The sequence below is a fragment of the Salmo salar genome, chromosome 02 (assembly GCF_965601325.2).
Source record: "Salmo salar chromosome 02, fSalSal1, whole genome shotgun sequence".
NCBI lineage: Eukaryota > Metazoa > Chordata > Actinopteri > Salmoniformes > Salmonidae > Salmo > Salmo salar.
The window spans coordinates 70,508,919-70,525,884 of record NC_138292.1 but is presented as its reverse complement, the minus strand read 5'-3'; the positions used below and the strand labels follow the sequence as shown (position 1 = coordinate 70,525,884).

Genomic DNA, 16,966 nt, shown 5'->3' with positions numbered 1-16,966 from the left:
ACCTGGTGGCCAACTACAAGAAACATCTGACCTGTGATTGCCAACAACGGTTTTGCCACCAAGTACTAAGTCATGTTTTGCAGAAGGGTCAAATATTTATTTCCCTCATTAAAATGCAAATAATTTTAGTAATTTTTTGACATGGGTTTTTCTGGATTTTTTTGTTGTTATTCTGTCTCTCACTGTTCATATAAACGTACAATTAAAATTATAGACTGATCATTTCTTTGTAAGTGGGCAAACGTACAAAATCAGCAGGGGATCAAATACTTTTTCCCCCCACTGTAGTGGAGCTTGAAATGAAATATCCTTGTATTTGAATCTCACATTTTTTACCTGTACTTGTTGACTTTCTCTCAGATATGTGATTCTCAGGGTGGAGTGACTCACTCTATCCCCATAGTACTCTGAATGACCACCATTCTCAGGTTTCACACCAGACCATCTATAGGACCATGATGCTTTTATGACTGTATGACCTCTGGGATATGTGTAAGAACAGGACAAGTCCACTGTTGACCTCTTCACGGTACAGATAATCTGAGTAGTGTAAGTCACACTCCAGCCATCCTGCCCCAGTAAATCTGCAACACAATCACACATCAAAAGGATATTAAATTAGGCACAAACCTATTAGCTCATACAGACACAGTTTGTCAACACTTTGTTGCCGTAGTTTCTGAGTTCAGTGTGAATAACAACCATGGAGAAGCATCAGGAGATGTATTGTTGTCGCTACCTTCTTGCGCTTTGTGCTTTTGTCTGTTCCCAATAATGTTCGTACCATGTTTTGTTCCGCTACCACGTTGTTGTCATGTTGTGTTGTCATGTGTTGCTGCCTTGCTATGTTGTTGTCTTAGGTATCGCTTTATATAGTGTTGTGTTGTCTCTCTTGTTGTGATGTGTGTTTTGTCATATATTTATTTATATATATATAAATCCCAGCCCCGAGGCCTTTTGGTAGGCCGTCCTTGTAAATAAGAATTTGTTCTTAATAGACTTGCTTAGTTAAATAAAATAAACAAAATAAATCACTCTGAAGCAGTTTGTTACACAGTTGCTGAGAGACGTGTGTAAACCACAGGCCTATGTATCTATTCCTGCTGTTCTCGAGCCAGTTGCTGCATCTCCCTCCCTGCAGTCATAGAAACATAAAGAGAGACAACAAACACACTTTATAACTGGTGAATAACTACACCTGACAGTCTAATTAAGCAGGAAAAATAACTTATCCTAACAGATGTGTAGCACTGTAAGTAAAGTGTTTCTCTGTCGATTGTTTTGAACCTGTTTTATTCTCATGACTATAACACTGATGGTACTTCACACTACCTGCATACTCTGGGTCCTGGCTTAGATCTGTAGTAACTCCAGACTCCCATTTGTTGAACCAGGATACTTCTGTGACGTTATTCCTGCTGGGATGTCTATACGTGCAGGTAATGTCCACTGTTGACCCCTTCAAGGCACATATACTCCTCTTGGTGTAAGTCACATTCAAACAGCTCTGACCATGAACACCTGAAACTAAATGTATCTGATCAAATCCTCAAACAATAATGAGATGATTTTCAAGTGTTTTAGATGTATTGGACTGATTCATTTAAAATTAATAAAATATATAGACACACACAGTGCATTCGGAAAGTATTCAGGACCCTTGACTTGTCCACATTTTGTTATGTTACATCCTTATTCTAAAATGAATTACAGTGTTTTAAATCTGAACTTGTACTCAGCTGAATCTCTCTCTCTCAGGTCTGTGATTCTCAGGGTGCAGTCCTTCTCTTCAGTCCCAAGGTACTCAGCACAACCTGCATACTCTGGCACCGAGCTCAGGATTTTAGGCACCTCATTACATTTCTCTTGTATATACCAGTTTGGTTCTGAGACTACATGATAACTTGGATGTTGATATGTGCAGGGCAGTTCCACTGTTGATCCCTTCATAGCACAGATACTCCGATGGGTGTAAGTCAATTTTGAAACAGTTCTGACCCAGAACATCCAAAACAGTAGGAGGACCAATCATTTATTCAATTAGTTTCAATTATTGCACTCAACAAAAATATAAACTGAACAATTTCTATGATTTTACTGACTTACAGTTCATATAAAGAAATCAGGCAATTGCTATAAATGAATTAGGCCCTAATCTATGGATTTCGCATGACTGGGAATACAAATATGCATCTGTTGGTCACATATACCTTAAGGTTGTCAGTGTCTGGTGTGACCACCATTTGCCTCATACAGTGCGACACATCTCCTTCACATAAGATAATGGATTTCATTTATTGATGTATTGAATACGTCATTGAAATTAGCACCAGGGAATCAAAGTCAAACATAAATGAATCATTCCTTATTATCAGGTAGCTGGAGAGTTTCCAACAAACTTAATGCACCATAGTACACATCCGTCAGGAGCTCTGACGGGGAAGTCCCGTTAGTTCTCTTATACACTGCTTACACAGACAAGTTAAATTTGCATGATTTACATTATTCATCATTAACGTTTGGTTCCTGCATCTAACTTATAGAACATATTCTGGACGTTCTGTCAAAATGTCTGAAGGATCCATGACCGTCTCCCCCTCACATCTCTACCCAGCACCTACAGGAACCAATGATTGTATGAGACAAGATGTACAATTCTAGGCTCTCCCTTCAGACAACATTTCCCTCACACATGAATATACACCTACTAGTGGTGAAACATTATTGTCCATTATGTAATGAAAAATAGGAGTTAATGAAATAAGATATAGCTCTGAACACATCCCACCCCACCACACACACAGCACTCCTACTCCAAGACGCTTGATACATATGGAACCGGTGGTGGAGAAGAGGGAGATGAAAGAAAACATGTATGTGCTTCCTTGTGTTTTTTCAGTGACCCTGAATGAGCAAAGCTCTTTCCACATAGACATGACTAAGGTTTCTCTCCAGTGTGTATTCGCTGGTGTGTAGTCAGGGTGAAATCTAGAGAAAAACTCTTCCCACACTAATCACAGCTATAAGGCTTCTCTCCTGTGTGTATGCGTTGGTGTTTAGTCAGGGCTCCTGAATTATTGAAGCTCTTCCCACACTGATCACAGCTATAAGGCTTCTCTCCTGTGTGTATGCGGTGGTGTGTAGTCAGGGCTCCTGATTGATTGAAGCTCTTCCCACAGTGATCACAGCTATAAGGCTTCTCTCCTGTGTGTATGCGTTGGTGTGTAGACAGGGCTCCTGATTGATTGAAGCTCTTCCCACACTGATCACAGCTATAAGGCTTATCTCCTGTGTGTATGCGTTGGTGTATAGTCAGGTCTCCTGAATTATTGAAGCTCTTCCCACACTGATCACAGCTATAAGGCTTCGCTCCTGTGTGTATGCGTTGGTGTGTAGTCATGGCTCCTGATTGATTGAAGCTCTTCCCACAGTGATCACAGCTATAAGGCTTCTCTCCTGTGTGTATGCGTTGGTGTTTAGTCAGGGCTCCTGAGTGATTGAAGCTCTTCCCACACTGATCACAGCTATAAGGCTTCTCTCCTGTGTGTATGCGTTGGTGTTTAGTCAGGTCTCCTGAATTATTGAAGCTCTTCCGACACTGATCACAGCTATAAGGTTTCTCTCCTGTGTGTATTCGTTGGTGTTTAGTCAGGGTTCCTGAGTGATTGAAGCTCTTCCCACACTGATCACAGCTATAAGGCTTCTCTCCAGTGTGTATGCGTTGGTGTGTAGTCAGGGCTCCTGATTGATTGAAGCTCTTCCCACACTGATCACAGCTATAAGGCTTCTCTCCTGTGTGTATGCGTTGGTGTGTAGTCAGGGCTCCTGAGTGATTGAAGCTCTTCCCACACTGATCACAGATATAAGGCTTCTCTCCTGTGTGTATGCGTTGGTGTGTAGTCAGTGCTCCTGAGTGATTGAAGCTCTTCCCACACTGATCACAGCTGTAAGGCTTCTCTCCTGTGTGTTTGTGTTTAGTCTGGGCTCCTGACTGATTTAAGTATTTTCCACAATCAAAGCAGGTATAAGGTCCCTCCCCTGAATGAATTCTCTGATGAGATGTCAAGGTTGTTAGATGCATGCTCTAGAGTGTGAATTTGCTCATGAATTGTCAAGTCTTGTTCAGCCAAACTCTTCCCACAGTCAGAGCAGCAGTGGTGAGGTTTCTTCCCTATACCTCTATGCTGGTGTTTCTTGAAGTGTTCTGATCTGGAGAGACTCTTCTCTTTCTTGTCAGCATCATGATGTTGTTGAGGCTCCCCAGATGATAAGCCCCTCCCACTAAGAGAGCAACGATTAGGGATGTCCCCTGTGAAACAAAGACATAGAATATTTAGGTTTTGCAAATATGGGTCCATAAACAGATGGGTCCTTCCATGAAATGAATGCCTTTTGCTTCCCTTTCATATTTTTCCAGTAGAAATTGTGCACCAGTATTACATTTTAAATCTGTTATTAAATCATATGAAAAGACTTGCTAAAGTGACAAAATTCTGAATTTGACAAGTCCCTCCATCAACCCTGTGTAACTTCTAGAACGGTTTTAACCCATCTAATGTTAAGTTCATGTTGTATGTATCCCTATATTTCCGTTATTACGGGGCTATCACTCTGTCAAGAGTGCGCCTGTGTGGGAAGTCTTGTGGTTGATGGACCTAGCCTTGAGTGGAATGGCTACCTTGTAGTGTGTTCATACGGTATGGTAAACTTTGTTCAATTGGAACCTTGTCGTTGTGTCATTTCGAGTTAACACCTAATACAATAATTTCTCCAAGTTTTACCATCGTTGAGTAAAGTTACAAGCGCAGAATAATACGTTAATTGTCAATAGTCAAGTAGTATAAGAGTTTGATTTCAACATTGACATGCTATGAAAGAACAATTTCCCTTATAAACCTGTTTACATGGACACATCTGAAATAAGCCTACCTGATGGGACTTTGATAAACGCTGAAAATTGTCAAAATAAACGTTCTACCACAGCGACTTATTTTTTTTAAGCAGTATGTGAAAAGTATTTCTAAGATACATACTTTCAGTTGTTTTTTCTGAACTCACTGCACTCGAGCAAAATAAGTTAGCTTGCGCTGCTTGTGCTAGCACATGCACAGATTAAACACACCGCTATAACTCTGATTAAAGTGTTTACATGTCCTAATCATTCTAAAGATTGTTCAGAAAACCACGTGTTTTTAAATGGGTGTGCTTACTTCTGTTATAAACTTACACCAATTAAGATAAGCAGAGTAAGGTGTTTACATGACTAATGCCATACTCAAAGTCACCAAATAACTAGGGCTTTATATGCACACTAATCATTTCCTATTAAACTGAGTATGGTATAATTATGGTATAATCAGTTTAATAGGAAATGATTTGTGTGCATGTAATGCCCTAGTTATTTGGTAGATTTGACAGTCATTTCTGAACATTATTTATTTCATGTAATTAGTGATTCATTTACATCTGTCCCTCATTTTAAGATCAACCCATGTTTTAATATGGTGAAACTGTTCCTCACATTTTTTTGGGCAAAAGAAACATTGAATGTCAAATCACAGAGTAAAAGTGGGGTGCTGGTTGTAGTCTCTGGTGTTTTTTGTTGAAAACTGAGCAAGTGAACCATTTTACCCAGAAATGAATATGGCAGATTAATTTTTTGTGTGAAGCAAGCATTCAATTTTCACTCCCAGTGGAACAAAACTAGCTTCCATTACCCCTGTCATAAGCAAATGTGTGGCTGATTTAAAGGACTATTTTACCAATGTAATCTGGTAGTTTTGTTGTTTTCAGTAATCCCCTGTTACTTTATTTAGCACATTGACACTTACTACAGTATGTATTTTCATATAACCTCTTGATGGGAAAACATGTTATGAAATCGAACATGTGCTCTTCATAAAAGCAAGTTAAAATGAGGTAAAATCAAAGTTTTTTGGGGGGGGGGACCAAGTTACACTTCCCAAAATTGGGTGGAACTACCAAATATTTTCATCAATATAATTTACCAATTCATTGTTACAGAAGCAGACTAATCCACACACCATGGTTCTTACTTAATGAAATCATATCTCCATGTTCCTCTTCTCCTTCTCGTCTCTCAGTTCCAATCTGCCCCGGTGTTTTCCTGCAGTCGACCAGAACCAGCAGTAAAGTACGGTGAGGCGGTCGACCTGGGGACTCCTGGAGGGTGGAGGAGGACGAGCTAGCTTTGTCCTGTTGGCCACAATAAGTTTACAGTTGATCATTAAACCAAATATTGTATTAAGTCAGTCTAAACCTCTGATTTGGGTGCATCCCTCGAATATCTCCTTTTAGCGGAAATGCTACCTGCCGCCCCAAACAGAACACAGCAATGTGGAGGTTCAAATATGATGAAAACTAGGCCTAGACATTTTATACAACACAGCGGGCATATAATGTTAAAACCAGATTTACCCGATCCATTGTTGAAGCTACTGTTTCTTTGTATGATATGAACTGTTCGTCGCTAGCTGTCCTTGTCAACAACTTGCTGTTTTCTTGTTCTTCTTTAAGGTTTTATGGCAGACTACACCTATTGGCGTATTGCCGCCACCTACTGTACGGCGGGTGAACAACAATTAAAAATATCCATCCAAACTATTTCTATCGTAGGTAAAGAATTCATGACTTCTCTCCATAATTGTGTCAAATGTTCATGAATTTGTTCCATTATAAATCTACTCATGTCTTGCGACAGATTCTTTACATGAATACCATAAAAATAAAAATCCAACACTGTTTCTGGGTGGTCATTAGAATTGGTTCAATTTTTTATTTTTTTATTTCACCTTTATTTAACCAGGTAAGCTAGTTGAGAACAAGTTCTAATTTTCAACTGCGACCTGGCCAAGATAAAGCAAAGCAGTGCGACAGAAACCACAACACAGAGTTACACATGGAATAAACAAGCGTAGTCAATAACACAATAGAAAGAAAAGAAAGTCTATATACAGTGTGTGCAAATGGCATGAGGAGGTAAGGCAATAAATAGGCCATAGTAGCAGAGTAATCACAATTCAGCAGATTAACACTGGAGTGATAGATGAGCAGATAATGATGAGCAGATGACGGTGTGTAAGTAGTGATACTGGTGTGCAAAAGAGCAGCAAAGTAAATAAAACAATATGGGAATGAGGTAGGTAGATTGGGTGGGCTATTTACAGATGGACTATGTACAGCTGCAGCGATTGGTTAGCTGCTCAGATAGCTGATGTTTAAAGTTAGTGAGGGAAATGTAAGTCTCCAGCTTCAGCGATTTTTGCAATTCGTTCCAGTCACTGGCAGCAGAGAACTGGAAGGAAAGGCGGCCAAAGTAGGTGTTGGATTTGGGGATGACCAGTGAGATATACCTGCTGGAGCGCGTGCTACAGGTGGGTGTTTTTATCGTGACCAGTGAGCTGAGATAAGACAGAGCTTTACCTTGCATAGACTTATAGATGACCTGGAGCCAGTGGGTCTGGCGACGAATATGTAGCAAGGGCCAGCCGACTAGAGCATACAGGTCGCAGTGGTGGGTGGTATAAGGGGATTTAGTAACAAAACGGAGGGCACTGCGATAGACTACATCCAATTTGCAAAGTAGAGTATTGGAAGCTATTTTGTAGATGACATCGCCGAAGTTGAGGGTGTCGATAGAATGGTCAGTTTTACTAGGGTAAGTTTGGCGGCGTGAGTGAAGGAGGCTTTGTTGCAAAATAGAAAGCCCATTCTAGATTTGATTTTGGATTGGAGATGTTTAATATGAGTCTGGAAGGAGAGTTTACAGTCTAGCCAGACACCTAGGTATTTGTAGTTGTCCACGTATTCTAGGTCAGAACCGTCCAGAATTGTGATGGTAGTTGGGCGGGCGGGTGCGGGCAGCGAACAGTTGAAAAGCATGCATTTGGTTTTACTAGCGTTTAAGAGCAGTTGGAGGCCACGGAAGGAGTGTTGTATGGCATTGAAGCTCATTTGGAGGTTAGTAAACACAGTGTCCAAAGAAGAGGCAGATGTATACAGAATGGTGTCGTCTGCGTAGAGGTGGATCAGGGATTCACCCGCAGCAAGAGCGACATAGTTGATATATACAGAGAAAAGAGTCGGCCCGAGAATTGAACCCTGTGGTACCCCCATAGAGACTGCCAGAGGTCCGGACAACAGGACCTCCAATTTCACACACTGAACTCTGTCTGCAAAGTAGTTGGTGAACCAGGCGAGGCAGTCATTTGAGAAACCAAGGCTATTGAGTCTGCCGATAAGAATACGGTGATTGACAGAGTCGAAAGCCTTGGCCAGGTCGATGAAGACATCTGCCCAGTACAGTCTTTTATCAATGATGATGTTATGATATCGTTTAGTACCTTGAGCGTGGCTGAGGTGCACCCATGACCAGCTCGGAAATCGAATTGCACAGCGGAGAAGGTACGGTGGGATTCGAAATGGTCAGTGATCTGTTTATTAACTTGGCTTTTCGAAGACTTTAGAAAGGCAGGGCAGGATGGATATAGGTCTATAACAGTTTGGGTCTAGAGTGTCACCCCCTTTGAAGAGGGGGATGACCGCGGCAGCTTTCCAATCTTTAGGGATCTCGGACGATACGAAAGAGAGGTTGAACAGACTGGTAATAGGGGTTGCAACAATGGCGGCGGATAGTTTTAGAAAGAGAGGGTCCAGATTGTCTAGCCCAGCTGATTTGTACGGGTCCAGGTTTTGCAGCTCTTTCAGAACATCTGCTATCTGGATTTGGGTGAAGGAGAAGCTGGGGAGGCTCGGGCAAGTAGCTGCGGGGATGCGGAGCTGTAGGCCGGGGTTGGGGTAGCCAGGAGGAAAGTATGGCCAGCCGTAGAGAAATGTTTATTGAAATGTTAAATTATCATGGATTTATCGGTGGTGACCGTGTTAGCTAGCCTCAGTGCAGTGGGCAGCTGGGAGGAGGTGCTCATGTTCTCCATGGACTTTACAGTGTCGCAAAACTTTTTGGAGTTATAGCTACAGGATGCACATTTCTGTTTGAAAAAGCTAGCCTTTGCTTTCCTGACTGACTGTGTGTATTGGTTCCTGACTTCCCTGAACAGTTGCATATCGCTGGGACTATTTGATGCTATTGCAGTCCGCCACAGGATGTTTTTGTGCTGGTCAAGGGCAGTCAGGTCTGGAGTGATCCAAGGGCTATATCTGTTCTTAGTTCTACATTCTACATTTTAATGTATCTATTTTTTTAACGTCATGTAGTGGTTGGCAGGGTAATATGAATGAATAATTTGATAATAAACTTCCTTAATTGTGTTAGTAAGTACGTATGTGTGAGACAACAGATATTATCAATAAAACGATTCCAATAAGGCATGACATAAGGTAAATAGATAGATACAAAATCTTGCTGATACAAGGCAAGTATCGCTATGTTGTTGAATGGACCAAAACAAAAACAAATCTTTACTACCGTTGAGTCAACAGCGGTAATCGAAGGTAGGTTCTGAGGGTCTTAACATGTTCCTGAATAATAAAGCAACACCTGAGGGAATGGAGACTAAAACAATTGTAAACTCTTCAGGCGTTATAGGGATCTTGTAAAGTGATAAGAATGAGTCATAATGAAGTTAAAGACCCTCTGCATTTACAAGTTGTCTCATCAATAGGATATTATTTCTGAACCAATATTCTAAAAACAAAGATTTATTGTTATACAATATGTGCTGATTATTCCAGATATAATATACGTGTGGAGAGAAATTATGCTTCTAAATGAAGGACCATGACTAGAAAACCTGCCAATGAAAAGTGGCGTTTCACTGGAACTTTGTCAATATTATAATTGCAAACCAACATGAAGTTAAGGCCATCAAAAGTAGAAACGACATGATGAGGAATGCAGTTCCACATAGAAGTGGGTCTTCTTATGAAGTGTTTTGTCAAACTGATCTTAAAAGTATTATTTATTAAGGTAGGAATGTCCAGAAAATTCAGCCCACCATACTCATAAGTGTTCAATGCAACAGTTTCCTAATGTGACGGGTACGGTTTCTCCACAGAAAGTTGAAAAGCTTCTGGTCTGTTGAAAGGGTTCTTGTTAGGAGAATTCTGTTCTCATTGTTCTTAAACTGAACTTCAATTAAACTACTCAGCTTACAATGATCAATAATGTTTATTCACGAGAGCTCTCCAGTTATACAATGCACACAGCCTTTTATACCTCACATTTGGTCATATTAATGCCCCTCCTCTCTAACACTGTCAATGCTGTTTACAAGTTTTCTACAACACATACATTGCTTATCATATCCTGCAACATGTTACATAATCTACTGTAAGCCTAACGGTTAGGTGGGGAGACCTTCTTCCTGTTATCAGTTTCACAGTGGTCACAAGTTGTCTGCTGTCTGTTAACAGTTTCTCTTTTCCTTGAATGTCTCACTTACATTGCTAAATAGTAAAGTCTTAGCTTGTCCTATGCACACACATTTAGAGAATTAGTCTTATAATCACTCAGTTATACGTTTTCAGGGTGGAATCATTTAGACATTACCTTAAACATATAAATTCCATTATCAGTTCTACATGGAACCCTAAAGAGTTCTACCTGGAACCAAAGAGGTTCTACCTGAAACACAAAAGGGTTCTTCAAAGGGTTCTCCTATGGGGACAACCGAAGAACCCTTTAAGGTTCTAGATAGCACCTTTATTTCTAAGAGTGTAGTGTTGTTACGCCCACTCATCTACAACACTTCAACCGTCCAAATAAATTATGTTATGGAGCATCACCATGGCGATGATGATTTCTGAGATGTCATTGCATCGACAATCCCCAATTGTGACTTAATGACATTTGGAGTTCCTGACATCATTTCTTTGGCTTCTAACTGTTAGAGAGGATGGCTGCATCTGAAATGTCACCTGACAGTATATAGGGAATAGGATGCCATTTCAGACAAAGACTATGTGTAGGTCTATTCTAGTCTGGTGGATGTATGGTGTAATAGATTGCTCCTGAGTGGCGTAGTGGTCTAAGGCACTGCACCTCAGTGCAAGAGTCGTCACTGTAGTCCCTGGTTTGAATCCAGGCTGCATCACATCCGGCGGAGTCCCATAGGGTGGCACACAATTGGCCCGGGGTAGGCCACCATTGTACAGAAGATTTTGTTGTTAACTGACTTGCCTAGTTAAATAAAGGTTAAAAATATATATTTTTTCAAAAATGAACATGATAATCTGCCTAGATACAATTATCACTTACCTGAATGGTTGTTACCCTTTTTATGAGCTTATAATATAAACACCTACATGAAAGGTACTGTTTACTTGAATGGTAATCATGTCAGCACGGTGTAACAGCCATTTACAACATTTTTTTATCATTTTTCTTCCTCTTCCCCAGTCCACTTAAACTGTTCTTATTTATTTTCCATGAGCTTCACCCAAGTACCCCCTAGTGGCTGGAAAACAACTGTATTAAGCCTCTTACAGTTAATCCTGTGACCTCTGAACTTTTATAGAACGTGCTGCCTCAAACATGCCCGTGTTGTACTACCATTTTTTAAATTAGTAAAGTTTCCCAAATGAGCTCCTCTCTCCTGTCCAGTTATTATTAGTTATTCTATAGGTGATAAACCCTAAAATACTACTGATGGATTCAAAAGAACGAACGTGTGGATTGTAAATGGAGCAGCCATGCACCTGCCAGGAAGAAAATACAAAACTATCGCAGAGGATATTAGCCCAGAGAACTGTAGCGATGGAAAATGGCTACTATGCAAGGCGGACAAGTACAAAGAATCGCGGGAGGATTTTGAAAGCCATCTTGAGCTTTTGGAGCTATGGATGTTTGCAAATGACATTAAAGATGACAATAATATCAGTGTGTTTCTTTCTGTGATCGGTGCAGAGACATATGGACTATTAAAGAGACTGATCTCACCTGATACACCAAGTACTTTGCAGTATGAGGAACTGAAGCTAGCGTTGCTAGCTAACTACAAACCAAAACCTCTGGTGATTGCGGAGCAATTTCATTTGAAAAAACGTAACCAGACGGAAGGAGAGTATGTGATGGCTTTGCGATAGCTGTCAGCTAATTGTGTTTTTGGTCCATATCTAGGAAAGGCATTGAGAGATCAGTTTGTAAGTGGACTGCGCTCTGAAGCTTTGCAGCACAAGATGCTAGCAGAGAAGGATCTAACATTCAGAAAGGCATGTGAGATGGCATAGTCAGTGGAGTTAGCTTCCAAGAACACCAGGGAGATTTCAGAGTAACAAAAGAGGCTCAATCAGTAAATGCAGTGAATGAAAATGCTAAAACATTTCCCAGGAGAGGAAAAGGACAGTTCAAGGGCAGAAATGACAATGGAGAGAAACAGTATTAAAAAATGACACAAGGCAAGAGAATTCTGGTCAGCAACCATTCTACAGGTGCAGAGGAAAACATTCTGCTCGTGGTTGCAGATTCAAAAATGAGAAATGCATGTCTGTTCTAAAGTTGGACACATTGCCACTGCATGTAGGAACCGCAGAGCAGGACGGACACAGTATGTTGTTGCTGCTGAGAGCAATGAAAGAGTAAGGAGGATGATTCAGAGTTTTTTGGGGTGTATACAGTTTACACTTCTTCCAATGGGACAAGGGCATTACAATACCATGGATGGAAAGGATGTTGGATGGAAAGGATTTGGACATGTTGTTAGACACAGAGACCGCTGTCTCTCTGGTCTCGGAACTGTGTTACCATGATGCACTGACTCACCTGCCGTTAAAGAAAACGCAGTGAGAAAATTCCTTTGCTAGTTGAGACGATTCCTTTGCTCGGTGAGACGATTCCTTTGCTGGGTTAGACTATTCCTTTGCTGGGTGAAACGATTCCTTTGCTGGGTGAAACGATTCCTTTGCTCGGTGAGACGATTCCTTTGCTCGGTGAGACTATTCCTTTGCTGGGTGAAACGATTCCTTTGCTGGGTGAGTCCATTCCTTTGCTGGGTGAGACCATTCCTTTGCTGGGTGATAACATTCCTTTGCTGGGTGAGACCATTCCTTTGCGGGGTGAAAATATTCCTTTGCTGGGTGAGAACATTCCTATGCGAGGTGAGAACGTTCCTTTGCGAGGTGAGAACATTCCTTTGCGAGGTGAGAACATTCCTTTACAAGGTGATAATCGACGGTAAATCAAAGTGGTTGGAAGTTTTTCACATAACTTCAATGACATCAACGAACTTCATCGAATCCTACAAAGGCTGTTTACAGCCTATGGATTGTGCAAAGAAATTGTCTCTGATAATGGACCCCAGCTGGTCGCTTCTGATTTTAAACATTTCCTAAAAAACAACGGACTCAAGCAGACCCTTCCTGCTTCCTGCCTCAAATGGTGCAGCAGAAAGGTCAGTCCAGATACTTATGCGAGCTCTGATAAAACATGTTTGAGGACAACAGACAATCTACTGTCTTTCTCAAGCATCGCTGAGCCAATGTTCCGCAGTACCCCCCACAGAGTCACATGTCGGATCCCTGCTGAGCTCTTCCTGAAGCGCCAGATCCGAGCACGCTTCAACCTACTCCAACCTGACTTAGCTAAAACAGTGGAAGAAAAACATGTCAAACAAAAGAAACACCATGACAACTTCGAGGTTTCCAGGAGGAAGAACAAGTGCGACAGGGAAAGAGAAATGGATTCAGGTGACAGTAATCTGGAGACTGGGACCTGTGACTTACCTCATTCAAGACGGAAAGAGAAAACGTTCAAATCTCTGTGTAGATTTATTGTTAGGCCTCATTAAATAAAGCTGATTATATTGTGTTATTTAATACATGGAGCGTACTAAGTGAAATCAAACCCAGCATATACTTTTGTTTAAAAGGGATAGTTAAACCCAAAATCATTCTCATGATAAATTATACAAAACATTTTACTAAAAATCTAAAAAATTACAATGTAAATTGCATGATGTGTATGAAGGGCCCAATTCAGACTTGAGATATGTAGACGTAACATGGACTTAAGTCAATAAAACGTTGACATTAGGGAATATTTTGGGACTTAAGTCGATGTTAAGTTCTCAAGTCTTGATAGGGTTCAAAGTGTGGCTGTATATAGTCTTGTACATTAATGAAGAAATTATTTCCCAGTTTGTTGTGCCATGACGAATGACACTTTACAACATTATGGGCAGCAGTTTCCTCTCGCTAAAACACACGCAAAGAGCTAAATCAAAACCTATGCAAATTTCGAGTTTGGTATTTTATCTTGTTCCCTTTCAGATAGCCACAGCTCAGTCTCAAGCCATGAGCCCACGACCCATGTAGAACTTGTCCAAGCCCAATATTATACTACACTACTGAAAAAAATTAAGGGAACACTAAAATAACACATCCTAGATCTGAATGCATGAAATAATCTTATTAAATAATTTTTTCTTTACATAGTTGAATGTGCTGACAACAAAATCACACAAAAATAATCAATGGAAATCTAATTGATCAACCCATGGAGGTCTGGATTTGGAGTCACACTCAAAATTAAAGTGGAAAACCACACTACAGGCTGATCCAACTTTGATGTAATGTCCTTAAAACAAGTCAAAATGAGGCTCAGTAGTGTGTGTGGCCTCCACGTGCCTGTATGACCTCCCTACAACGCCTGGGAATGCTCCTGATGAGGTGGCAGATGGTCTCCTGAGGGATCTCCTCCCAGACCTGGACTAAAGCATCCGCCAACTCTTGGACAGTCTGTGGTGCAACGTGGCGTTGGTGGATGGAGCGAGACATGATGTCCCAGATGTGCTCAATTGGATTCAGGTCTGGGGAATGGGCGGGCCAGTCCATAGCATCAATGCCTTCCTCTTGCAGGAACTGCTGACACACTCCAGCCACATGAGGTCTAGCATTGTCTTGCATTAGGAGGAACCCAGGGCCAACCGCACCAGCATATGGTCTCACAATGTGTCTGAGGATCTCATCTCGGTACCTAATGGCAGTCAGGCTACCTCTGGCGAGCACATGGAGGGCTGTGCGGCCCCCCAAAGAAATGCCACCCCACACCATGACTGACCCACTGCCAAACCGGTCATGCTGGAGGATGTTGCAGGCAGCAGAACGTTCTCCACGGCGTCTCCAGACTGTTACGTCTGTCTCATGTGCTCAGTGTGAACCTGCTTTCATCTGTGAAGAGCACAGGGCGCCAGTGGCGAATTTGCCAATCTTGGTGTTCTCTGGCAAATGCCAAACGTCCTGCACGGAGTTGGGCTGTAAGCACAACCCCCACCTGTGGACGTCGGGCCCTCATACCACCCTCATGGAGTCTGTTTCTGACCGTTTGAGCAGACACGCACATTTGTGGCCTGCTGGAGGTCATTTTGCTGGGCTCTGGCAGTGCTCCTCCTGCTCCTCCTTGCACAAAGGCGGAGGTAGCGGTCCTGCTGCTGGGTTGTTGCCCTCCTACGGCCTCCTCCACGTCTCCTGATGTACTGGCCTGTCTCCTGGTAGTGCCTCCATGCTCTGGACACTACGCTGACAGACACGGCAAACCTTCTTGCCACAGCTCGCATTGATGTGCCATCCTGGATGAGCTGCACTACCTGAGCCACTTGTGTGGGTTGTAGACTCCGTCTCATGCTACCACTAGAGTGAAAGCACCGCCAGCATTCAAAAGTGACCAAAACATCAGCCAGGAAGCATAGGAACTGAGAAGTGGTCTGTGGTCACCACCTGCCGAACCACTGCTTTATTGGGGGTGTCTTGCTAATTGCCTATAATTTCCACCTGTTGTCTATTCTATTTGTACAACAGCATGTGAAATTTATTGTCAATCAGTGTTGCTTCCTAAGTGGAAACTTTGATTTCACAGAAGTGTGATTGACTTGGAGTTACATTGTGTTGTTTAAGTGTTCCCTTTATTTTTTGAGCAGTATATATTAAAGCCTATATTATACTATATTAAACCTTACAGTAGACCCTATAGCATACTATTTTAAACCCTATAGTAGACCCTATAGTATACTATATTAAACGCTCTAGTAGTCCCTACAGTATACCATATTAAACCCTATAGTAGACCATATAGTATACTATATTAAACCACATAGCAGACCCTATAGTATACTATATTAAACCCCCTAGCAGACCCTATAGTATACTATATTAAACCCCCTAGCAGACCCTATAGTATACTATATTAAACCTAATAGCAGACCCTATAGTATACTATATTAAACCCCATAGCAGACCCGATAGTATACTATATTAAACCCCATAGCAGACCCTATAGTATACTATATTAAACCCTATAGTAGACTCTATAGTATACTATATTAAACCCTATAGTAGACCCTATAGGAAACTATATTAAACCCTATAGTAGACCCTATAGTATACTATATTAAACTCTATAGTATACTATATTAAACCCTATATTAGGTCCTGTAGTATACTATAGTAAACCCTATAGTAAACCCTATCGTATACTATATTAAAGCCTCTTTTTAATAATAAAAAGTTACAATAAAATAGAAAGACTTCTTTCTTCTGTGCTGCCGACAACGCAGCTTTTAAAGACAATTTCCCTGATGATTACAATCGTTATTACCTTTCAAATGCAAGTGGAGTTTGGAAGTTTGATTGAATCCCAGGCAGAGTCATCTTGTGTTCAGGTCTTCCGGTGTTCAGGGTGCATACAAAATTACACCCTATCTCCGACATAGTGCACTAGAGTAAACAAGGTACCATTTGGGACGCATCAAAGATCATCTTGTATTCAGGTCTTGTTGTTGGTTGTGGTCTTCTTGGTTCTGGGTTTGTTGACTGTGGTATAGAGCACAGAGTGTTCCTCAGCCTCTGGTGCCGGAGGTCTGTTATGAAAGGAGACGCAACATGTCATCATCAATATTCACTTCTGGGGTCTCATTTTAAGGACAAGTACTATCTAATTTTGAAGTGATCTGAGATGTTGTAATGGCTGGACCTGCTCACCGGGTGGCAGCACTGG

General features: G+C 41.4%; 1 protein-coding gene across 1 annotated transcript; it reads right to left on the bottom strand.

Moving 5' to 3' along the window:
- Nucleotides 1-2,011: 2,011 nt before the first annotated feature.
- On the bottom strand, nt 2,012-16,928 carry LOC145862419 (uncharacterized). Its single transcript, XM_082966464.1, has 3 exons — nt 6,439-16,928; nt 6,057-6,216; nt 2,012-4,309 (listed from the first exon to the last, which is right to left on the bottom strand). Exon 3 carries the CDS (start codon nt 4,079-4,081, stop codon nt 3,011-3,013), a length of 1,071 nt encoding a protein of 356 aa, XP_082822590.1. The 5' UTR covers nt 4,082-4,309; nt 6,057-6,216; nt 6,439-16,928; the 3' UTR covers nt 2,012-3,010.
- Between the last annotated feature and the right edge of the window lie 38 nt (nt 16,929-16,966).

Coding starts and splice junctions, on each gene's coding strand:
- LOC145862419 (XM_082966464.1), bottom strand. CDS start 4,081: ATGCATCTAACAACCTTGACATCTCATCAGAGAATTCATTCAGGGGAG.